Source organism: Phlebotomus papatasi, chromosome 1 (assembly GCF_024763615.1).
Source record: "Phlebotomus papatasi isolate M1 chromosome 1, Ppap_2.1, whole genome shotgun sequence".
Taxonomy (NCBI): domain Eukaryota; kingdom Metazoa; phylum Arthropoda; class Insecta; order Diptera; family Psychodidae; genus Phlebotomus; species Phlebotomus papatasi.
This window is the reverse complement of record NC_077222.1, coordinates 28,612,253-28,638,159: the sequence shown is the minus strand read 5'-3', so window position 1 is coordinate 28,638,159 and position 25,907 is coordinate 28,612,253. Positions and strand designations below refer to the sequence as shown.

At 34.2% G+C, this 25,907-nt stretch overlaps 2 protein-coding genes across 4 annotated transcripts; one reads left to right on the top strand and one right to left on the bottom strand.

Moving 5' to 3' along the window:
- Positions 1-890: 890 nt before the first annotated feature.
- LOC129799574 (retinol dehydrogenase 12) lies at positions 891-15,028 on the top strand. 3 transcript variants are annotated; one of them, XM_055843599.1, is made up of 2 exons: positions 891-912; positions 13,952-15,028. In XM_055843599.1, exon 2 carries the CDS (start codon positions 13,961-13,963, stop codon positions 14,963-14,965), a length of 1,005 nt encoding a protein of 334 aa, XP_055699574.1. In that variant the 5' UTR covers positions 891-912; positions 13,952-13,960; the 3' UTR covers positions 14,966-15,028. The 3 variants fall into 3 exon arrangements, with proteins under 3 accessions (XP_055699574.1, XP_055699573.1, XP_055699571.1); XM_055843598.1 differs by lacking the exon at positions 891-912 and adding an exon at positions 1,895-1,971; XM_055843596.1 differs by lacking the exon at positions 891-912 and adding an exon at positions 9,715-10,008.
- Positions 15,029-18,925: 3,897 nt separating this feature from the next.
- LOC129799572 (isocitrate dehydrogenase [NAD] subunit beta, mitochondrial) lies at positions 18,926-24,056 on the bottom strand. Its single transcript, XM_055843594.1, has 4 exons — positions 23,905-24,056; positions 23,738-23,776; positions 22,874-23,674; positions 18,926-19,385 (listed from the first exon to the last, which is right to left on the bottom strand). Exons 1-4 carry the CDS (start codon positions 23,944-23,946, stop codon positions 19,155-19,157), a joined length of 1,113 nt encoding a protein of 370 aa, XP_055699569.1. The 5' UTR covers positions 23,947-24,056; the 3' UTR covers positions 18,926-19,154.
- Between the last annotated feature and the right edge of the window lie 1,851 nt (positions 24,057-25,907).

Genomic DNA, 25,907 nt, shown 5'->3' with positions numbered 1-25,907 from the left:
AATTACATAATGCGATATAGGCTTATAAGATGGTGATGTTAGAAAGGATATCCCAATAGGCGCAAAATCTCTATTATCGTTATTTTCCATAAGGCTATGTTTAAACCTTTTTTTTTTGCACTAATATGGTAGCATCGCAGTGACCGTAGGTAGAGCTTAGTCGTATTAGAAAGTTGTTAGTAGGTGGCATTCTCTGCATCCATTCATCAATCAGACTAAAACTCTTCCTAGGCGACCAGAAGTGAACCTACTCTATCTTGCCATTCTGTGGCATTAGAAATTTTTAGCAAAGGTAGCGTTGAGATCTAGCCATTCGTTTTTCTCTACTCAAAAACGAATTTGCCAAAAAAAAGCTATCAAATTGGTTTTCATTTTGACAAATTGAACTTCAAGATTGCTAATTCTGATGTAAAATCTATAGAGGGCTATATATAGTTTTAGTATCAGTTCTTACTTTTTTGGGGGTAATGTTTTTAAGTATCAGCAGTCTCGGCCGTATAGTAAGGTACTGGAGCAACGAGGATGGAAGATGATTTGAAGGAATTTGAAAATCATCATATAGAGCAAAACTGCGTCCAAGACTAGGGGAACATGAGCTGTTGGTATGCTACTTTCCCAAGTAGCGGAACTTTCATCGATGACAAGTTGGAAAGTAAAAACCGTCCTCACTGTTCTGTTACTTGGTATCCGGATGGCAGCACACGCAGAAATGCTTTTGGCCTACTGCGATTGCGTCATCTGAATTTCATGTGTACATGGAAATATGTTAAAATGTGTGTATTGTATTTGGAGTAGGAACATTGTGACGCAACTAGGACATCAGAACGGAATATCTGGCATTTATCCTACGGGGTACACCCCCTAGGGCTACAATCCTATCTACGGTATTCCTGTACTATTGGAGGCTCTTGAGTAAGAAAATTTTAATAACTATTATAATCGATAAGAGCAGAACGTATGCATTGCATTATTTCATAATTTTCAATGGAAATTTGCCATACCTGAAGACAAATATAGGAAGAACGTATCCTGGATGTCGGTAATTAAAGCATATCGTGCCATCTCATTCTGGCGCACGTATGTAAAGGGGTAGAAAAGGTTCTGTCCCATTTCGCATGTATGGGAAAATCATATGGGATGAAAGGAGTCACACATGCGAGTTTGTTAGCATAAGTTTCATATGGCTGAATTTCACATGTATATGGCATCCCAAATTTCTAAGCTTTTGCGCGGGAAAGCTCCTGTGGCTCCAGTTCCCATCAATTTCTATGTCCCGCTAGACACTCCTCGATTCTGCAATCCTGTTGAAATATCCACATGTTCAATTTCTAAGCCCACATATGTGAAATTTGGATTTGACAACATGCATGTGTGGAAAAATTTTCCTGTGAGAACCTCTTCCTTCTCCAAAATAAAAAAGAAGCAACCTTCTCTCACAGTGCTCATTATCCGAAACCCGCCCCCGTCTTTGTCGCTGCGCGAAGACAGAAAGTGGTCTATTTTGCGTTCAATGATGGTCCCCGCTTTCAGTATAACCCAACCCAATACATCCCTTCTTTGGTGGATTTACCAGAAAAGGCAGAAAGTTGTATTTGGGCACCTGGCTATATGGGTAACATCACGTGCTTCAGAACTTGCTATATTCTCACGTGTTGTGTAAAATCATTTAGCACAGCGATGGTACAAACAGAAAATTTATGTTCTTTACTATTGTATTTAAAACTGTTGCCAGAATAGGGCATCAGAAGTTCCCCTAACAGACTTGGCATGTCATTTCCTTTCTCAGTAGATTACTTCTCCTCCTGAACTCATTCCCCTTTTTCACATTCATGTCCTCTATCAGTTGTCACGCTAGTAGCAAATCTCTATGAGCTATTCGGAAATAAAAGCGGAAAAAAAACGCTAAATTTTCACATTTAGTGGCAACAGAAATTAGTGTTGTCAACCATAGGCAATTACACCTGATTGCAGGTATTAAAATGTTATTATAAAAGACATTGTAAATGTCATTGAAATAACTTATAAATCTACCGCTACTCATTTCTGTAAGCCTAGTACATGTGAACCGGTTGAAGATCATTCCCTCATTTATGTACTGAGGCATTTTCCAATAGAAAGTGGGGGAGACCCATACAGTGCTGTACAACTCAATTTCAACTCCAACAATCCATAAGCTTATTTGCAATTCAACTTTTGTACTTTTGCCATATGTGTTTGGTCAACAAATTGCTAGCCATTACTGTAGTAGCAGGCGTCACGAAGCTGGAAGGCCAGATGGGTGTTGCTGATACTTCTGTTTGCCTAGTACAAATGAGCGAATTGAAGACTTCCACACGCGCCAGATTTGTGATATATATTTTATAAGTATGGCTCCACCTTCTTTGTGTTATCGTGGTTTCGCTCTTTGTGTCGAAGTCAGAGACCTTCACTTAAAATCAACAGACGTCGGCGAAATCTTAGCGGGATGCAGCTCCGGATATAGCAACGACCCAGACACAGTGGCAATTTTGCATCCTTCGCACAATCAACGCGAAATCAATAAATGAAGCAGAGGGTGAAATATCTGAGTGGGAGTGTCACCATGCCCAAATATTATCATGTTGATTTTTTTTTCATATTGTATACCCCCAATTCAATTTAATTTTGTGCTATTTAATCAACATACAAACGTGAGAATGCTACAAACATTATATGTAGCCATACTACTGTATACATTTGTATACAACAAATACAAGTAATATGATTGTGCAATTATATTTAGCGATAAATTCGAGGGGTTTATATAAGTTAATTTTTAATAAATCATGTCCCATTTATGATTTAAATTCAAAAAAATCTATTAACGTTAACTGAGAAGCAAAAAGAAAGGTTTACTTTAAGTAAAATCCTTGCTCCAAATAAATACATTTGTTCTTCTATGAAATACAATTAATTTTTTAAAAGACGTTAGGGGGATGTAGGGCACCTCTGAAATTTCACCTATTTTTTTTAATAAATTCGTGCCGTATCGTGAGAAGTTTAAGTTAGGGTAAAGTGATATAATTTGGAATTAGTGTTACAAGTTTGGACAATTCGCCGGTACAAGTTGGGCATGGCTTTTTTCTTGACAAATACAGTACAAAATTTGTTTTTAAGCACAAGGAACCAAATTATAAAACTAAAACATTAAAAATACACAAAAATGAAGTACAAAATTTATCAAGACAAAAAGCCCTGTCCAAATTGTACCATTCATTGTCCAACTTGTACCACTTTACCCTAATTGGGAAGTTAAATTACATGATATGGCTCAGTTCCATTTAAACAAAGGAGAAACATCCCAATTTCAAAGCTGCCCCACATTCAAAGGTGCCCGACTGCCCCCTACTTTCCTAATATTACTGAAAATAGGATTTTTTTTTTAATATCCCATATAACAAAATCAGGTCATCATGATGTAATATGTGGTCTTTATTACGTAAGAACTTGGACAAAAATCTTTGTGATGCTAGTCCGATTTCCAGAAAATTAAAAAAAAAACCTCCACGTACGTAATTACGTAAAATTCGGAGAAGTCACTGCAATATGAATACGGTAAGGACGACGTAGTAAAATCCTTGATATCCTTCCTCATTAAGTGAAGTTTACTGTTCCTCTAAAGGAAAATTTATACTTATACTAACCATGTCCAAAGGGTTAATTGTATTGTAGAAATAATGACGTGCTCATAAGATTCTCACATCAATTCCCAAGAGGAAAAAAGCTTCCTTGTAGACCCAAAACTTCGACAAGTTTTGACTTTTAAAGCAGCTTTAAGAGGTTTATAATGAGAATTTTGATAAGAAATTCCTATAGGAGCTCTTAAGCCCCTTCAGAGTGAGAGTTAGTACTCTCAGTGGAAGAACTAAGAACGCTAGTGCAAAATTTTCTTTCAGGAGCGGAATAATAATTTTTCGACACTGTCGAATCAATAGTGTCGATAAATCTATATCTGGTAGAGGTAGATTAAGTGAATGTCGACTTTTTACGCATTGTTGGGCCATTCATTGTAATGTCCAACGCACAATAACTTTTGTTTGCAAACATGTTTTCAGAATTTCCTATAACAGAGAAGGAGATGACTAGATCTTTGTTTCATTCACTCTCATTGAAATGTCAAAAACATGTTTACAAAACAAAAGTTATTGTGCGTTTACGTCCAACACACAATAACTTTTGTTTGTAAACATGTTTTCAGAATTTTCAATAAGAATGAGCGAGATGGCTAGATCTATATCTCACTTACTCTCATTGAAATGTCAAACACATGTTTACTAAACAAAAGTTATTGTGCGTTGGGCATTACTCTCATTAAAATGTCAAAAACATGTTTACAAAACAAAAGTTATTGTGAACTGGGCATAACATTTTTAAAAAAAGGAATGTGACTGAATGTGACTATGATTTTTCAGAATCAACAGTTGATAGTATCGAAAATAAGTTATCATGTCAACCGAGGTTTCAATTTCGACCTATTTGTGTTTAATTTCGGCCAAGCAACTAAATTAATTGAAATTATGGATTTGATATTAGAATAGTCAATGAAATATTTTCTTTTAAAAAATTTTTTTTTAGAATGTAATAATAAATAGATAAATTTTGGGTATAACTTAAATTAAAATGGTGTTATATTAACTTCGGTGTGGAAGTAGTCTCACAAAAAATGTGACAGATCGCTGGTGGTGCTAGCAAGTCTAGTACGGTGACCGCTTTGTTATTCGGATGATTGGGAAAAAAAATGACAGATGTCCGCTGCGTTAACCGATAAAAAGTTATCACAGAATAATTTATTTTCATTACTTTGCTGACCATACATACATAACCTCAAAATTATTTTAAATGTAACCGTCGAGAACTCGTCCAGATTACTCCAATCCGTTAAAGATTTTTTTATTTTAAAATGTAATTTTTTTTAAATGTTCAACAAACTTCACGGTAATAACTCGACTCCTTTATTTTTAAGGTTACTCCTGAAGACTTTTTAAACCTTTAAATGCAGAATACTTTCAAAAGGTTTGATTGAAATAGGTAAAATGATATACAGAACCATATATTTTAATATTTAATTTTTGTGGGATTTCTGTTTATTTGAAAAATTAAAAAAAATGCCTATTATTAGTACTAAATAGTAACAAGGGCATACTTCAACCTGGAACTTCACGAGTTAATAGACCCCTGAACAATGAATTCATACAATGAAGTAGAAGAAACAAAATAAATATTATATTTTGCTACAAAACAATTATATTAGGGAGTGTAGAAATAATATGATAAAAAGTTATTCCAGCATACAAAAAAAATGAGAGATAGTAATGGTATTGGAATTAATATTTTTAGCTTTTTTGTAAATATCAATATCAAATGCATATGTATTTATTGCAAGGTTTCAAAATCCTCTTCATAACGAAAGTTTTTTAGTTCGGAAATCAGAAATTTAATCAATGACTACAGCAATCACTCGTGAATATCTAAAGGTGTTTACCGATTCTATCACGTTAATTTGTAATGAAAAAAATTATTACCTTCAGAAAAATCGTTGAAGATTAGCAAAGCTGAAAATGATTACACTAACATCAAAATATCGGAAATTTAAAATTACAGGTATATAAACTGCACACAAAATTTATAATTGAGTTGTGTTTTCTGTAATTTTAGAAGCACGATATATTTTTTCATTGAGTTATTATATATTTATAATTTTTTGTTATAATCTCAAATCCCATATTTCGTGTTTTCATGCAGTTTTTTGTGATATGCAACCTTACAGAGCATTTAAAAATCTTCTGTTTTTATTCAATCAAATCACAAGTTTTCCTTTATTAGTAATATTTTTAGAAATTAAGTTACCAAAATCAAACAATTTGTCTGAAAGAATTTTATTTACTTATCTGGGATTAATTAATCAAAAAAGATTGTCGAGAATCTCATCTAAAAATAAAAAGCTCATTAATTCTTGGAAATACCATCCTCTTTAGAGATGTTTTGGTATAATCATCTCCATGAGGAATAACCCCGTAATTGATTTTCTTATTTTGTCTTAGGAATGTTTCTTAAGATCATGGCTATTACTAAGGTCAGTAATCTACCAAAATAATAAACAAATGTATAAGAAACATGCAAAGTAAAATTCGCTACACAGAATGCTGAATACCCCGAGTTGTAATTCAATTTGAGATAATTTAATAAATAATTACAAAATGTAAATTCAATATAGCACACAAATTATACACAAACTACTTTAAAAAAAAACTTATTTCATGTCTTTTAGTTTCAATTGATCTTTAACTGTTTTAGGTTCATTGTAAATTTCAAGACATTTCAGATGAAACAAACTTTATCTAAATCGGAAAAGATATTAGCAGAACAGTTTCAAATATTACTTTGTAAAAGAAACGTGGCTAATTTTATATTTAAAAAAAACAGCAAAACTTTAATAGATTCTAATTTCTTGACCGAAGATTTGAAAAATAATATATCGCTGCAGTTTGGGCGCTAGATTGATGAAAATGGTCAGTTACCAATTTTTGAATGTATTGTATTGTATTGTATTGTATTTATTTTCATCTTGAGACATCATCCACCCCCATGCGTCCATCGCCGTCTTAGCGTCGATTACCAACCTCCAGAGTAAAACGATGGAAAAACTCCTTCACTGGTTGTATAAGCCATATTAACAAATGTAGGGTACATTGTTTTTTTTTTTTGGGAGATGTCAACAAGAGACAAAGGCCAGGCTGGTTCAGCCGTTTGGCGTATTTAAATTAAATTAAATAAGTAAAAATATATACAATTATAAATATAAAAATATAAATAAATAATAATTAAATTATACAAACGAGAGGTGTGGATTATACTAAATAATATTATATAATAAATATGCGAAAAAATACTATATAGGAGATAAAAAACACACTACCTAAAATTAATATCGAAACCAGTGAGGGGAGCATGCAACGGTGCAGAAGGGACAGCCAGACCACGCCCACAGTCGGACAACCCCCAAATCCCTCAGTCAGAGCGACGCCAACCCAGTACCACTCCCCAGACGCCGCATCAGTGGCGCCCCGGAGACCATCCACCCCCAGAGAGGCAATCACGCTCCCAGACTGTACACTGCGGGGAAAGAACCCAGAGAAGCCGGGGAAGAAACCACCATTAGCTTGGGAGCATGACTATGCTCCCCGCGCGGAACACAGTCAAACCTGTTCAAGGTAGCAGGCCCCGTGCAAAAGACCCACCAAGAGACGTCCAGGCCAGTAGACAAGACGGCGCCACTCAGCAGAGCAGAACAAGGGGCACCCCATAAAGAATGAGCCAGCTATCCCATTGATCACACGTAGACGGATTTCATCAACTCTTCAACCCTTTCCAAGTCAGCAGCAAAGAGCCAGGATCTGACCCTGCCACCAACAAATGGTTAAAAATATTGGATTTTTACGAATATTAAAATAGTGAAATATTATTGATAAAAAGTAAATTTAAAAAAAAAATAAGCATCTTGATATCTCGCAGATATGATTTTGAGACTTTCCTAATCAATTTTATATTTTATATTGTTCAAAATAGATCATTTTTTTGATCACAAATGGTTTTTCCTTAAGAATTATCGGCGGTACTTTCGGGAGAAAACAGCACCCGTTTTTGTTTAAAAAGCCTTGGAAAAAAGCTCAAGTGTCAATTAAGTCGACAATGAAGGTTTAAATGAAAATAGAATATTGCTAAAGCCATTGTGAGGAGACCTCGAACTCAGGGCAGACCTAGGACAAGGTGGCTGAATCAAATTCAGGAATTTATTTTGGAGCGCCTTGAGATCGAACCCGAATATCTTCATGAAGTGGTGGAGGATCGACAGGCGTGGGCTGCTAGCCTGGATATTCTAGGCCCGTGACCCCAATACGGATAAGGGATTGAAAATGATGATAATGATAAATAGCATACATTAAGGCGTGGCGTATTTCAAAAATGATTTCAAAAATCGGCATCTAATGATAGGCAAACGTGCATAATCCTGGGATCTAGTGTACAGCACAGATAATCTTATGCTCTGAAAATTAAATTAAAAAGGGTGAAAAAGCGTTCCAGGCTTTGCGAAATACTCAAATTCGTGACTTAGAAGCTATACCTCAAAATCATTTACTGTTTAGGGTAGAGTCAGCCCTTTCGGCCATGTAAGCACTTTCGGCGACCTAAAATAAAATTACATTGTAAGGCAAGTATGAGTTCATTTAGAACAGGAAAATGGGTCTAATTTCGTGACCTCTAATCTAACGAATCAGAAAACCATATTTGATTTTGTATCGACTTGATTAATTCTAAGTTATTGAAAGAAATTCTCGACAAGGAAAACAATCACTAAAAAAAACATGGGATTCTTAAGGAACTTGTTACTGTTAAGAGAAATTGTTTTGCATTATTTCATATTTTTGATGAAAATATTTGATGTTATTCAATGAAAGTCCGTTTCTTAATTAACTATATTTTATTGTGATATCATCCTTAATAAGATTTTCTAAGAAATTAAATGAAAATCGGATGTGGGTAAAAGAGCTTACTTTTTTCGGCTGTGTAAGTACTTTTGGCCATTCATTTTCCCATACATTTTACACGCGGCGCACCTCACGGTTTTCAGTAAAAACAATCGTGACTTTTGACTGATTTTTACATCAAATAGAAAATGTGCAAAAAGTCGTTTAAAATACTCTAATAATCACATAAAATTGGTTTTAAATAAGAATTTCTTCTGTTATTTTATTAAAATTCTATTGGAAACAAGTGGCCAAAAGTGCTTACAAAGTGGTCAAAAGTACTGAAACATGCATAGTTGCATAAAATGCATTTTTCACTAAAATATCCAAAAAATTTTGGGAATTCTCTTGGATTTTTAGGAAGAAACGACTTTAAGGTATCTTTGTACAAGATTTCATTTTATTTAAATAAAGATTATAAAAATTACAAGCACATGAAACCTTAAAGTGACCAAAAGTACTTACTCCACCCTACCGGTGCTAAATCGATATAAACGGAATCATAAAGCACTCAAAAGATCCCCCAAATGTTTTAAGAGTAATAGAATTTATTTTCGGACAAAAATTGCTTATCGATTCATAACCGAATTAGAATCGATTGGAACCGATTTATACAACAGTTGTTGGGCTTTATCCTCTTTGACTAACTCATCCTTGAATTGATTGTGAGTTAGATGAATTTTGCTTCCCCCGGAAGGGTTTACGTTCTTCTTCGAACTCTTTTTTAATCTTAAGGACGAGAGGGTAAAAAATTCGGGGTCCAAAAAATCACTTTTTCTGACTTTTTAGAGCACAACATAGCTTTAGAAAGCCGTTAGGAAACATTTTTTGGGACACCGATGTCCTTATAATCCTTAAAGGGGCTCTTAAACGCGCTTATACGTATTCTCACGCTCACATAGGAAAAATTTGAAATGTTCGAAGCCAGAGAATGTGCGAAACCTGAAAGCCTTTCCCTAGTTCAAAAATTTTAGTAGTTGAAGCTGCAAGCCTCTGGGTTGTTTGTTAACATCAACTTAGTTTTTGCAATCCCGAAAGCAAATTGCCATTAAGAATATAACGCATTTTACAATTATTTACAAAGTTCAACAGAAGTACTTAGAATATTCTTTCTTATTACACCAACAAAGGCATTCCATAGCGGACTTTTAGAGTTCATTACCATTTTATTGTTAGTTGTTTGGTGAGACAGAGCATACAAATCACGCGGCAAGAAAAAGTATAAGTATTATCATAGGATTCCCATACACTCTCAAGACAGAAATTGGGAAAAGAAGAGGTGGATGCGACTGGGAATATTTTCGTGTGGCAGTTGGATTCCGCACCTTTAAGTCACATTACACTGTTTCACCTGAATCATTCACCATTGGTGAGTCGTACTTGATATATTGTAGTGGCAGCTTTTATTGTGGAAATCAGTGAAGTGACTCTTCTTAAAAAAAATTATATCTATCAAATCTTTCGTGTAAGTTGCAAAATCTATAATTATTAGATACACTATAAGGCCCTAATTTGTGCTTTCAATCGAAAAATTTACGTGTTTGTGCTAAAAAGTTCATGGTCAATACTGTAAGATGTGATTTCGAATGAATAATCTCTTAAGACAAATCCATTATATTATAAATAGTGGAAGATTCCTTCAATCATCATTTCCATTTATTCAAGTACATTCTTAGTAAATATGGGATTTCCCATTAAAATGTTTGTAGGTATTCAGAAAAAAAATATTATGAATAACTTTATGCAGATCCAATCTTCAATAAAATACCACGTATACAGAGTTTCTGCTCTCGAAGAGAACTTGTTCAACTCTTTCGGGGGACTTTCATTGCGAGACAACGCCGAAAAAATTGCTGAAATTTCTATTATGTAAGACATTGTGAAATACCAAAAATTTCAGTGTTGTAAGATATAAAATCAGAGGTCAAATGGAAATGTCCAAACTTTGGAAATGGAGGAATATTTATGAAGAAGTGATTTCAAGAAGAGCTTTTTTCGTTTACTTAATGAACATTTAATTCATAAAGACCTAAAAAAGTTTCTATGGCACATTCAATGATCAATTGAGCGACGAACAGCAATTTTAACAGTAATGTCTTACGGCAGTCTTTTTTTGGAAAGATTGTAAATTATCATTTAGTGTACGAAATAACGTGAAAGTTGATGATTCAAATAAATATTATTAAAGTTCATTATATCTTATGGATTAATAGAAAATAAAACACGTTCATTTTTTTAGATTGGCTTAAATAATAAAGATTCTTTCGACATGATACCTTTAGTTTAAAAAAAATGCTAACAATTTGATATTTTTCATAAATGGAATGTTCCATCACTGAGAGAAATCCGAAAATAGATAGATAGATATTTTATTTCCAATCTGTAACTTGGTTGCGTCTGCCGCCGTCTTACCATTACCGGGCTCACCAGGTATACGACAGAAACCCTGGATCATAGACCGTATATGCCACTCATACAATCGAGTAGTTTGCTGATTACAAAATTAATGCTAATTAATATAATATATATGAAGTAATAATAATAAGTAATATATATAATATATTATATATGAAGTTAAAATAACATTCCGGAAGTGTTAATTTCACCCTGCAGTATTGATCCAAAATCGGTGTAAATATTACCCCTTTTAGGTGTATTAGGAGTTTAAGTTACCCTTTTTCATGCTAATTTTACTCTTAAAAAATTGTAAAATTAACATTAAAAAATGTTGATATATTTTTACACCTAAAAATTGTTAAAGTTATGAGGAAAAAAAGTTAATCGCACCCTCTTTTTATTCAAAGTGATAAAGCTCTTTTTCAAATGTGAAATTCTTCAAACAAACTTTAATTTTAATTTCAGAAGATGAGGAATTGATTGGTAATCATGGTCAATAAAAAAGAGTAAAGTATAATAAAAGAGACAAATATTGAAATAGGAAAAAGTGTCCAGTGTCCATGCTTCATACGATCCAGAGCTTCGTAATAACTAAATTTTTAATAATGTTTCTCAATAAATTGCGGAGTCATATTGATTGACAAACATACGAAAAATTTAAAAAATTACGAAGCTTAGGATCATACGAAGCATGGGTACTTTCCCCTAAACCGTTATTCTAGGCTTTATATTTCACTTTAATTTGGATTACTGATTAATAGTCAATTTTGTTATAAAAATCAAATCTTATAAGTTTACACCTATCTGTTAATTAACTCAAAACATAAAATTAAGCGACCACCCAATCTTGTAGCGTTCAATTAGTAAAATTTATAAATAGAAAAGTTATATAATATACGGACGTAGTTTTAGTGTGAAAAAAATTATATACAGGAAGAAAACATGAGATATTCGACATTTTAAGTCAAATTCACTAGGAATTGTTGGAAAATCAAGTCGAATTCACTTGTTCTAAAATAATACGACAACAAAGGATGAAATGGGGTAATTGGGTACGATTTTCTATAAGGAATTGTCATATTTTCTCATCCTTAGTGGAATTATTATCTCCACTTAGTGGAAATTGATGGAAATGTAGTTTAACCATTATTTATAATATAATTACGCTAAGCCGTCTCTCGACTAATCCTCAAGTCTGTCAAAACCCTAACAGTTACATTTATAACGATAATACATTTTTTTATTAAGTTAAAATTACTTTAGTACGCAGTCATTGTTTTATTAACCTTTTTTCTGAAGATTTGAAATTTGAGCACAATCCCAATTTCGTAGCTGTCGTCAGTCTTGTTGGAAAAATCAGAGCAAAAGCAACGAAATTTATTTGTGCGAAATTTCTCAATTATAAATTCAATAAAAATATACCGATCTAAAGTATTCTGATTGAAGTAAATTAATTTTACTAAAAGGTGAACGAGTATATAGATATTGTTTTACTTTGCGGCAGTTTTAAAAACAAAAACAACAAAAAGATTTTCATAAAAGAATTCTATTTTCTCACCTATGCCTTGCCTAAACGTTTTTAGACCAGGTTTTCGATTTTTTGATAAAACGGTAAGGGGTTAGTCTATCGATTTATTTGGTCCAAAATTATTTTGTCTAGATTTTGCAAGTCCCTTAATGAAAACCAATTAGTAAAACCATATTAAGTATTCTGTGTTGATTTCATCCAGAAATATTGAGAATTACGGTTTTTAGGGCCTAAACTAAAAAAGAGATAAATAAAAAACGGATGTTTGAGCCTTTAAGGTTATAATTACCCTAGAAAATATTATCTCACTAGGGGAAACTGGGGCACCACCAAACACGGGGTACCACCAAACACTGCGATTTTTTAATCGGATATTCTACTTTAGAGGATAAGACCTATCGGAATTTATAGGCACTATAGGGATGTTTGTACACTGAAGGAATGGTCGAGATAGTCCAAGTAGTTTAGAAATAAAAATTAGTGTTTGGTGCTACCCCGTGTTTGGTGGTGCCCCAGTTTCCCCTAATCTTTTTTGTATATTAACCCATTCAGTCAATGTACCAGAAATACTTGAGACAGAATGTTCATATTTTGGGATTAGTTTCCTACAGACTAATAGATAAATTTTTTGAAAAGGATTTTTTTTACCTATTATGGGGGCGCGGGGAGCCCGTGTCAAACACACGTCTTAATGGGCACTGAATTTAAATTCTGTGCATCATTTCATTATAAACTCTATTGCTTTAGATAGAGTAACTATCCAAGAAAACAAATTGGCAATTAGAAATGAAATCAGGAAAGAGGAAAGAGGCCAATTTTAACAAATTCGGCGGGATGTCGTATTTTCCGTCCGCCATTTTGAGCAAAAATTTTGCATGACCTTCCGCGAAGCGAAAAAAGAACAACAAAATGCATTTCTATCTCTGTCGGACTATTTTTCCCAAGTAATTGAAGAACTAAAGTTACTAAAAATCCATTCCCGACAGCAATTCGGATAAAAATTGCCCAGGAATAAATAATCTAAAATCACTCAATTTGCGTATGATGTATAATACCATGGTAAGGAATGGGTTAAAGACAACGTTAGATAGTTAAAAAAAAAGCTCTTTAAATGTTAATTCACACAATTTAAATATTACTAAACAAAACTGTTTTTTTTTAATGTATTTTTTGATGAAAAATAATAATAATAAAATTAAAAACTGGTAGAATACAAAGTGCAAAGTAGAATTATAAACCCATAAATCACAATTATTACCACACTTCATCTCTACTAATGACGCGAATTTCTTGAACAATCGGAAAAAGAGCACTAAAACTTTGCAACAGGTTTAATGTTTGGTCTTTTTCTCGTGTTTTCTTGTTAACTAATTACTAACACCTTGTAAAATTAATTGCGTTGCGTACTTTTAAAAAAAGCAAAGGTGACCTAAAGCAAAAAACGTAATTAAAAGAAAATCATTCTTTTTTTAAATCTTTGCAGAGGTTTACTATGATTATTCTTGGAGTTGATTGGAGTTGCCCAGTGGTCCAGACAATCACACTCTTAGGAGCTACTGGCGTCGCATCGGTCATCTTCCTCGTGAACTTGTACTGTTACTTCACGTGCGGCCAGTGCACATCGAAAGCAAGAATGGAGGGCAAGACCGTGATAGTAACTGGAGCAAATAGTGGCATTGGCAAGGAGACTGTCCGAGACCTTGCCAAACGTGGATGTCGTGTGATAATGGCATGCAGAAATTTGGATACGGCAAAGGCCGTTCAAGAGGAAATAATCAAAAGTACTGGCAACAACAGTATCATCCTCAAAAAATTGGATCTGAGCTCTCAGGAATCAATCAGGGCTTTTGCAGCTGATATCATCAAGACAGAGCCCAAATTGCACGTTCTGGTTCACAATGCTGGTGTTGCATTGGCAATTCGTGGAGCAAAGAGTGTCGATGGTGTTGAATTAACTATGGCTACTAATCACTATGGACCCTTCCTCCTAACTCACCTCTTGATCGATCTGCTGAAGAACACAGCTCCTGCCCGGATAGTCGTTGTGGCATCGGAACTATACAAACTCGCCAGTGTCAATCTCAATAATCTCAATCCCTTAAATACCAAACCAGCTGCCTACCTGTATTACGTGTCCAAGTACGCCAATATCTATTTCACGCGTGAATTGGCACGGAGGCTCGAGGGAACAGGTGTCACGGCCAATTGCCTCCATCCGGGCTTGGTGGACAGTGGCATTTGGCGCAACGTTCCCTTTCCACTCAACTATCCCGTGAAGCTCATCACTCGCGGTTTCTTCAAGACACTCGAACAGGGGGCCCAGACAACAATTCACCTCACAGTTTCCGATGAACTCAAGGGAGTCAACGGAAAGTACTACATGGACTGCAAGGAAGCCACACTTAACAGGGCAGCTCAGGATATGGAAAAGGCACGGAAATTGTGGGAAGAGTCCGCAAAAATTGTGAAACTCACAAAAGACGACCCGAAAATCTAATTATGCAAATTTCCTTTTACTTCACCATGATATTTTCTTATTGAATATGATTTTTTACCATCATAGTTGTTGTTTTTTTATTTGGAAGTTGCTAAATTTTTCCTTGGCCTGCAGTTTTTATTCATCACTTAATCAACAATCCAAGATCATTTGCACAATTTGTGGCAAACATTTGGAGGATTTGTTAATCGGTGATTTCAAATTAGATTTTTTGGTAAGTATTGTATGATCTTTACTTAGAATAAATACTCATGGGGTTTTTTGCAATTTGCTTTTAAGGAGTGACAACAAACTCAGAATATCAAAAGAATAAAATAATCAATTTAAATTCATAAAACTTTAAAAGATAATTTAGAAATAATTATCTTTTCTTGCATTTACACACTTTATTAATTATTAAATCATTTTTTAAATATCATTTTAAAAATTAAAAATATCGATAAATTCAATAAAATAAAAGAGTCCTTAAGGTTTTTTTAGCTAACGAAAGCTACGATTCTTTTGTTTTTAATTTATATAGTACTTTTAATTTTATTGATTTACGGTGCTATCACACTAGGATTTTTCACGTTTTAATTTTAAATTCAATTGAGCCAATTGAGCATTAAGATTTCTAGAATTTACTTGAAAATTCTTACAGTCAGGACACATTTTGCAAGAAATTTGCTCACTGGACTATCTCCGAATCCATTTTTTTTTTTCGAAAATTGACACTATCTTACCAATTTACTATTATGGGATGATTTACCATCAATTAAAAATAAACCATAATGGACCTAAGCCTTATTTCGTGATAGGGAGTGTATCCGGCGTTCGCCAGTGGGAAAAGTGGTCACCCTAAGAGGAAAACACTTTTCTGGTCTTGCCCAGAGCTTTCGGTCCCAATATGGACCTTCTTCAGTGGCTGAAAGGGCATCAAAATTTATTTTGCAACATTTTCTTGTTTTTACAAAGGTCATTTTTAGACAACTTCAACACTCACTCAACTAAATTGTGTTTTCGCAGCTTTTCTCAGGGATCGGTCGATCAGTTCTCAGGGACCAACAAAAATTGGCGTTTCTTTGGTTTGGCGAAGCAATTTTTGAGTATCTCAGATTTTGCAATGAAATTTTCGGATACGGATTACGCGATCCGATTTCTGAGATTCTCGGATGTTATACAATGCAATTTATAGATTTTTCCGAAATTCACGAAGCAATTTTTAAGTTTTTCGAGTTTCGTGATGCGTTTATGGCCGTTTCGAGTTTTGCGATGCAATTAAAGAGTTTATCGAGCGATGTACTTCTTCGGGGTTTTTCGGGTTTCGCAATGCATTTTTTGTGTTTAGCTATGCAATTATTGAGTTACTTGGGTTTCTTGATGCAATTTTTGAGTTTTTCGAGTTATGCGATGTAGTTTCTGGAATTTCACAATGCAATTTTTGAGTTTTTCGAGCTTCGCAGAGCAATTCTTGTGTTTCTCCAGTTTCGTGATGTGTGGAATTTCGGGTTTTGCGATACAGTTTTTGAGTTTCTCGGATTTCACAATGCAATTATTCAGTTTCTCGAGTTTGACGAAGTAGTTTTGGGGTTTTTCGCTGGGTTTTCGGGTTTCGCTATGCAATTTTTGGGTTTCGCGGAACACTTTTTGGGTTACTTGGATTTCGCGATGCAATTATTGGGTTTTTCGAGTTTCGCGATGCAATTTTCAAGTTTTTCGGTATTTGTGATGCTTTTTTTTGTTTCTCTGGTTTTTCAATGCAATTTTTGGGCTTCTTAGATTTCACGAAGAATTTCTCGGGCATTTGATAGAATTTCTTAACATGAATCACCCTGACACTTCAAGATAATTTTCTTAAGTTTCTCTCTGTCTTTTAATTTCTCTTGTTTCGTTGTTTTTTCCTTTAGGGGAAAGGCTCATAATTTTGTCCAGTTTCTTATTTTGGACACTTTGAGGATAACATTGGACATTAAAAATAAATTGATTAAAATGATGGATTTTTATTCCAATATTTGATGAATAATGAATTCTATCTAAATATTTGTTCTTTTTGGAAGATTTTAACACTAAATACGTTAAATTTTGAATATGATTTGAGTTAAAATTGCTTTGTTGAAAATTCAGTGTGAGCAATTGCTTACGAGAAATATGACAGAACTTCGTGTTTACTTCAGTCTTATTTAGCTGTGGTGAACTACTAACAATGTTTCTTCGGTTTTTTGAGTGATATTATTGAATATTCATTGAATATTGTGTTGATTCACGTTAATGGTGATTTGTACATTTGATCTGAAGTGAGATTTGCCTTGGGAATTACGTTTTTCGTGTGAAAAATGAGAAATTTTCTAAGCATTCACCAGTGAGGTGATGGCTCTTATTTTGGACAGGTGTTTTTCTCACGAAATTTCGTGAAGTTTTAGCTTTTGTGATGACTAGGTTGGACAAATGCCAGGAGAAACAAAGGAGCATCATCTCTACGAAAGAGATGTAGCGAGAAATGCCCTGAAAGGCTCCCGGAAAGGTCAGGGATTGAGCGAATCCGCACGTACTTGGAGTATCGAAGTCAACTCACTTTAATGAATGAAATGGAAAGTTTCCGGGCTTCTGTGATACTCTACGTTTCCCTTACATGAACAGGAAGAGGACTTGGTAAGATTGGTTCATCAAATGAAGAACAATGGGCATCCTGTTGAGGCGGATTAGCTGTCCAAATTTACAGCCAAGTTGGACAAATTAATAAACAAGTTGTCCAAAATAAGAGCCAAAGTCACCTCTACATATCAATTCATTTTTAAACGTATTAAAACTAATTTTAATAAAAATAAGACGATAAATAGCTTGCCAAGTTTCTAAACAACCCCTCTGAAAAGAGAGTAACAAAAAAAGTCAATTAGTATCGAAAATATCTCACTTCAAACTTGGAAATTCGATGCTTATAAGCAGACTGTCCAAAATTATAAGCAATTACCCTATTCTGTGTTTTTGTGTTAGGTCAATTTCTTAGATTTATTTGGCTTATTGATAATATCTAAGATTCCTTCTATCTTTTTTGTGATTCTCACGTTTCGCAAAACTTTTCTTCAATTTATTCATTAACTTTTTATGTTTCTCCTTAATAGTGATATTCTTTCCGAATTTCTCAATATTTTATGGATCTTCGTGTTTTCGAAAACTTTTTGTGAATTTTTTTGCGAGATTCTCGAATTTGAAGATTTGCTTGAATTTCTCGAATTTCCTAAAATATTTTTGGACATCTGCCATGGATTTATCCACATGACTCGCCCCTTGTTTATCTTATTTTATTATTCATAATTTATTTGCACTTCAATTAAGATGAAAGCTCCTTTCTTTCATCTAAGCCATTATCAAATTTTTTTTACACATTACAGTGAAAGATTATTGCAAGATTCCCTTGCAATAAAACAAACTTTGAAATTTGATGACAAAAACAAGAAATAAGAGAAAGAGATTTACCACAAAAACATACTCCGTACCGGACAAAACATGCAAAACTATTTTTAGAAACGTTAAATTTGGAAATGTTTTCATATTTAGCAATCCTGCATGCAATTATCTCAATTATTTATTTCGCATAAATCCGTTTTACTTTGTTTACTTTCACTTTTGGATTTTGGAAGAAAACTATGACCACTGGAAATGACCTCTGAAGATTTTGCAAGCCTTCGACCCAAATTTTATTCAACATCCACCTGTTGGCTTTCTAATCTTGTATTCTAAGATCTTTCACAAAAACTGTGCCAAAAATTTAATAATAACCTCCCATAAATATTAACAAAAACATTTTTGGCTCATCATCTTAATATTCGGATTTTTTCTTCTTTTAATTTGCGAAAGATATGTTGCATTTTTAGGAAAAGAAATTCGTCGTCAAAATTAAATTCTACAGTTTATTATTTTTTTGCTTCAACCTGTTTTAATGAAACTCTTTAACCCATTTCGTACCAAATAAAAACAACTGAATTAACTGAGGTTTTTAAAACATCGTCGAGTGATTTATTTACCATTTAATGTTCCTGTAGCAATCATCATTCTGAAATAATGCGGTAACAGTACAACTCAATACTCTTGGTGAATCGTCAACAATTAAATAAATATTATTCGACCATTTATCAACAAATGGAGATTATAAATATTACTTTCACTTTTGGTATTATCTCTTAAGTACCTGGAGTTGATCTTCAGTTGACCTTTAGCCCAGATTTGCAATTACGGCGAAAGTGAATTCATTTGTTGTAGACTGTCCTCCTAAATCTTTAGTGCGAACCTTTCCGGCCTTCAACACGGACCCTACTGCATTCAAAATAAGATCACTGTAAGGCTGAAGATTCACATGTCGAAGCATTTTGGTGGCGCAGAGGAGCATGGCTGTTGGATTAGCCACATTCTTGCCCACGGCTTCTGAAAAGGTGTGTCGTGCACCCTAAAATAATTTTAAAAAAAAAGGAATTGCAATGCTGCAAAGTAAAAGGACAACTTGCACAGTTATTAAGGCGCAGACATATCGACCGTCGAAGATTAGGAATGCAACTGAAATTTTAATTTGTAAAGTCCAAATTCTTATAACAATGCAAAATTTTCTCTTATTTTTTAATCAGTTTAATTAAAAATTATTAAGAGAAATTTACATTGTGTATAACACTTTATTCGATTTCGAAATGTTCGGAAAACAAATCATGGAGTGAAAAAAACTGATAGCCATTCAATACTCAATCTAATTTGTAAAAAAAACACATTTCGGGATTTTCGAAAGCCAAAATCCTGAAAGAACCAAAAATTCCGAATAGGCTAAAACCTCGAATAAGTCAAATTCCTGAAAAGCCAAAATCCCGAAATACCAAAAACCTGAATGAACGAAAATCCCAATAAAACCAAAATTTCGAAAAAACCTAAATTCTGAATGGGCCAAAGTCCCAAATAAGCCAAAATCCTAAAAAGCTAAACCTCGGAATAGCTAAAATCCCGAGTAAACGAAAATTCCAAAAAACATTCCGTATAGATCGATATTTTTTTATTCTTCCTGTATTTAATCTTTCAGGATTAACTTCCCATAGAAGTGCAGAATTCCTTTGTATTTAGCCTGGATGGCTGCAACTTCTTCAGAAGGCTTTCCCGCTGTTGCCTTCCTCATTATTTCCCTTTGCAGTAACTGCAAGCACTAGTACTTGATGGTATAGGCTTTTATTTACTTCTTGAGTTCCGCGTATCTTTTTTGGAATTCCTTGTGGGTCCCTCAGAACTTTTTTACTTCGTTACTACACAAATATCCAGAATTCTGAATGGATCAATCAAAATTCTTAAGGACCAAAATCTCAAAAACTCTGAAAAGCCAAAACCCGGAATAATCCAAAATCCCGAATAAACGAAAATCCCAAGAAAACCAAAATCTCGAATAGAGGGAAGTGGGGCACCTTTGAAATTGGGATTTTTCACCTATTTTTTAATAAATTGATCATTATCGTGATATAATTTAGTTTCTCAATCTGTTTGTGCAGCTAAATTATATCACGATAAGGCTCAATTTTATTTAACAATAGGTTGAAAATCCCAATTTCAAAGGTGCCACCACATTTCCCCCTAAGCGAAAATTACGAATAATCTAAAATCCCAAATAAGAAAAATCCTGAAAAGCCAAACTCTTACAAAACCAAACCCCTGAAATTCCGAAAGCCAAAATTGAGAATAACTAAAATCCTGAATAGCTAAAATCTGGCATGACCCAAAAACACAAATACGCCACAATTCTGAATAACCAAAATGCGAAATAGGTAAAAACCCAAAAAGCCAAAATCCCGAATGGGTCAAAAACCCGAATAGCCAAAATCCGCAACCCCCAAAATCATGTATAAGTGATAATCTCAAATAATCCAAATCCTGAATTGACAAAGTCCTGAAAATCCAAAACTCCAAAAAGAAAAGGAATAGCTAAAGTCTTAAATAAGCCAAAATCCCGAATTAGCTAAATTCCCAAAAAGCCAAAATCCCGACGAGCCAAAATCTCGAATGAACGAAAATCCTAAGAAAACCAAAGACTCTAATAAGCCGAAGTCCCGAATGAACCAAAATTCTGAAAAGCCAAAATCCGGAATAGCCAAAAAAATCCCCAGTGAGCCAATATCCTGAATAAGCTACAATCCCAAAAAAGTCAAAATAACGAATGGACGAGTATTATAGGATAAAAAACCAAAATCTCGAACAGTCTGAAATCTTGAAAAGCTGAAATTCTGCAAGGCCAAAATGAGGAATAGCTAAAGTCTTAAATAAGCTAAAATCCCGAATTGGCCAAAATCCAGAGTGACCCAAAATCCCAAATAAGCCACAATTCCGAAAAATGAAAATCCGAAATAGGTAAAATTCCGAAAAGTCAAAAACCCGAATAGTCAAAATTCCTAATGGACCAAGATCCCGAATAGCTAAGATTCTTTGTGGGCCAAAATCCGGAATGGGCCAAAACAAAACCCAGTATAAGCCGAAATCTCGACAAAAGTCTGAATATCCAAAATCTCAAATGAGTCAATATCCTGAAGGATCCAAAATCCCTAATAGTCAAAATTCGGAATAAACCAAAATCCCAAATGGACCAAAATTCAGAATAGGCCTAAATCCTGGATAGCGCAAATCCCGAATAAATTAAAATCCAGAGTAGAAAATCCAGAATCTTTCCGTACAGAAGTAGATCTTGAAAAATTCGAAAATCTATTTGAAGATCCAAAAGAGACTTTCTTACTTCTTAATACTTTCGCAAGGTGGCGGAAGTTACATCCTGTCACGGTCTTCACATTGTTGTGAGGATAAAAACAGAACAACGACGTTTACTTTTCTTGCCCCAGTATTTAATCACTCCATTATCACTGAGTAACCCTTTTGCCAGCTTTTTAGTGTGATATTTGATAAATTTTCCCCACTTTGTTCGAAAATTTAGTAAGAAAATTCGAAATTGAATTTGAATTCTTCGATCATTAACGACTTTTTGTGCAAATAAAGTTCCATTTACCTTCTATCCAAGACACTATTGGAGAATCAAAATCTACTTGTGTTTAGGCTCATTGTGTAATTTCGGGAATTCTGTAACGCTTTGGAAATGTCATATGACAAATTGGGTTAGAATCTTTGGAGAGCTTTTTCGAAAATGCGATTTTGTAGCCGTGACATTGCCTCCTCCATTTTCTGGCATTTCAAATGACAATGAATTTTATTGAACAAATTAACCAAGATGCACTGTATTTTCATTTTCATAAAATCATCAAGGAATTTCATTAAAAAATCAATGAATTGCATTTTCGGACAAAAAAGCTCGATTGATATTGTCATTTTTCGAACTCACGCGTGACAATGCCACGAAAATTACAGAATTCCCTTACTGGTTTCATGATTTTCCCAAAATATTCGCGTTAAACGTATCTGCGATATTCGCAAAAATCACAAAACGATCATCACAATATTAGGAAATTAATTTTAATCGATTTTTGATTATATGTCCTGAAATCAAAGATTTTTTTAGGTTAGGTTACCTTAAAAGTTGTAGTCAATTTTATGAAATAGAAATATTCACATCTATTATTTCTATCTTGTCTTATCAAAATCGGTCTGACAGAATCGAAAATGATTCGCAATCATTCGATTACGAACTTGAAACTTTAGGAAAAGCTGTAGATAATTCTTGAATCTTTCATAATCAAATTTGTCCAAATCAGACCAAAAATTTTTGAAAATTTTTGGAATCTAATTTTTAAAAATTAAAAATTTGTTTTTTTTAATAATATTTTGTATTAGAAAAATTTAGTAATTTTCCTAATCTCGAGTTAATTTTTGTTTTTAAAAATCAAGGCCGATTTTTGAAATTTGGGGAAATGAAAAAATCGAAGGAGACATTTTGACGGTCAATATGCTTGCACCTTTAAGTTGACTTACCGGCTCAAAGACAACATGTTCAGCTGAATAGGAAGCTCCGGCTACAACTCCAGCTCCTCCCACGAGTCCAGACGCGATATTGTCCAGGATGTTTCCGTAGAGATTCGGAGTGACCATCACGTCGAACTGATGAGGATTTGAGACCATTTGCATCGTTGTATTGTCCACAATCATCTTCTCAAACTGAATCCTAGGGTAGAGCTTGGACATTTCCTCGCAGCTCCTGAGGAAAAGTCCATCGCCCAGCTTCATGATGTTCGCCTTGTGGACGCAAGTGACCTTCTTGCGATTGTTCTTTGTGGCATAGTCAAAGGCGAACTTTGCAATTCTCAGAGATTTCTTTGCTGTGATAATCTTGAGACATTCCACAACTCCAGGAACAGATTCATGTTCCAGAGCTGAATACTCTCCCTCAGTCTGCTCCCGGATAATTGTGCAGTCGATATTTTGGTGTCGGCTCTGGACTCCTGGGAGACTCTTCACGTGAACAACATTGGCATAGAGATCTAGGTCATTGCGGAGTTTCATGTTGAGCGTCTGCAGCTCGCCAGTTCGGCTGTAATCTGGCGTTCCCAGGATTCCCTTCAGGCAGATCTTGTTCTTACTAATTGACCCCGTTACATTCTCCAACGGAGCACTCAGCAGAGGATTGACCTCAGACAGGAAGAAGGTCTCAAAGTCCACTGGCACATCGGCTGCCTTGAACACCTCCTGGACGGAATACATCAATTCCGGTCCGACTCCGTCTCCAGGGATCATGGTGCATTTTATGCGCCCCTCCGGTTTGGCCACTGGAGTCGCCTGGAAATGCAATTAATTTTCTAGTGATTCAGAAGCTGACGATATGGCACAATCAGTACTCACGTTGGCAGCTGCAGTTGTTGTATGAATAGCTCTTGAGGCCTAGAAAAATCCAAAGAGAACAAGAAAAAAATCTGTGAGAACAACCTTGCAGTATAACCTTAAACTCTTACATAAACCTATTTAGCGTATTTTTCCAAAAGACACACGATTTTGCACAGAATTCTCACCTGATACAGAGGACGAAGCATTAATCTATTGACAAAAGCCATTTCTGAAGATTTTCACCACTATTTTCACTGGTAATTTCTGTTTTTGCGCGGAGTCGCGATTTAAATGATTTTTTCTCCTGACAGCTGCAGCACGTGAAAGTGTGAGTGTGTGAGTACAGAGTCGAATTGGGCTTTCCCTTCTTAAAATTAACTCTTAATTTAAGAGATAAAGTTTTCTAATAGGAAACCAATTCTCAAAGTCTTCTTATTGGCTTTTTACCTTATTTCTTTGATTCTATCCATATTAAGCAGAATATCGGATGATTTAAATATAAAAAAAGCCACTCGTCTTTTTTGTAATCCATGAACATTATGAATTTATCTAGGCGCTTAAATTCTATGAACTTTTTTTTAAATTGATAAAAATTGTATATTTTGACGTCTCAGTTTTCCTCTTTGTGTTTTATATCAGCTATATAATAATCAAAACCTTTCTATCCAAGCGCCTGGCAAGTTGGCCTTTTTATATGGAGCTATTTGAAGCCAATTTCTAAACTGATCTCGGACTTAGCTCACAGTGCTCCGAGGAAAAAAATTATTTAAACAAAAATTTAGTATGTTTATCCCTCCATACGGAAAGGTATTCTATAATACGGAAAAACTTCTCACTTTCACTTTTTAAATATTTAGCATAACGGTAGCGAGTGCAAAAAAATACCATATAAATTTAAATCGAAGAAATTTATTTTTTCAAATATTGAGAATTACGGTTTTTAGGGCCGATTTTCGATTTTTTGAAAAAACTGTAAGGGGTTAGCCTATCGATTTTTTTGATCAAAATTTTTTTGTCGAGATTTTGCAAATTCCGCAATGGAAATCAATTGGTAGGACCATTTCAAGTATTCTTTGTGAATTTCATCCAGAAATATTGAGAATTACGGTTTTTAGGGCCGATTTTCGATTTTTTGAAAAAACTGTAAGGGGTTAGCCTATCGATTTTTTTGATCAAAATTTTTTTGTCGAGATTTTGCAAATTCCGCAATGGAAATCAATTGGTAGGACCATTTCAAGTATTCTTTGTGAATTTCATCCAGAAATATTGAGAATTACGGTTTTTAGGGCCGATTTTCGATTTTTTGAAAAAACTGTAAGGGGTTAGCCTATCGATTTTTTTGATCAAAATTTTTTTGTCGAGATTTTGCAAATTCCGCAATGGAAATCAATTGGTAGGACCATTTCAAGTATTCTTTGTGAATTTCATCCAGAAATATTGAGAATTACGGTTTTTAGGGCCGATTTTCGATTTTTTGAAAAAACTGTTAGCCTATCGATTTTTTTGGTCAAAAAATTTTTTGTCGAGATTTTGCAAATTCCGCAATGGAAATCAATTGGTAGGACCATTTCAAGTATTCTTTGTGAATTTCATCCAGAAATATTGAGAATTACGGTTTTTAGGGCCGATTTTCGATTTTTTGAAAAAACTGTAAGGGGTTAGCCTATCGATTTTTTTGATCAAAATTTTTTTGTCGAGATTTTGCAAATTCCGCAATGGAAATCAATTGGTAGGACCATTTCAAGTATTCTTTGTGAATTTCATCCAGAAATATTGAGAATTACGGTTTTTAGGGCCGATTTTCGATTTTTTGAAAAAACTGTAAGGGGTTAGCCTATCGATTTTTTTGATCAAAATTTTTTTGTCGAGATTTTGCAAATTCCGCAATGGAAATCAATTGGTAGGACCATTTCAAGTATTCTTTGTGAATTTCATCCAGAAATATTGAGAATTACGGTTTTTAGGGCCGATTTTCGATTTTTTGAAAAAACTGTAAGGGGTTAGCCTATCGATTTTTTTGATCAAAATTTTTTTGTCGAGATTTTGCAAATTCCGCAATGGAAATCAATTGGTAGGACCATTTCAAGTATTCTTTGTGAATTTCATCCAGAAATATTGAGAATTACGGTTTTTAGGGCCGATTTTCGATTTTTTGAAAAAACTGTAAGAAGCCTATCGATTTTTTTGG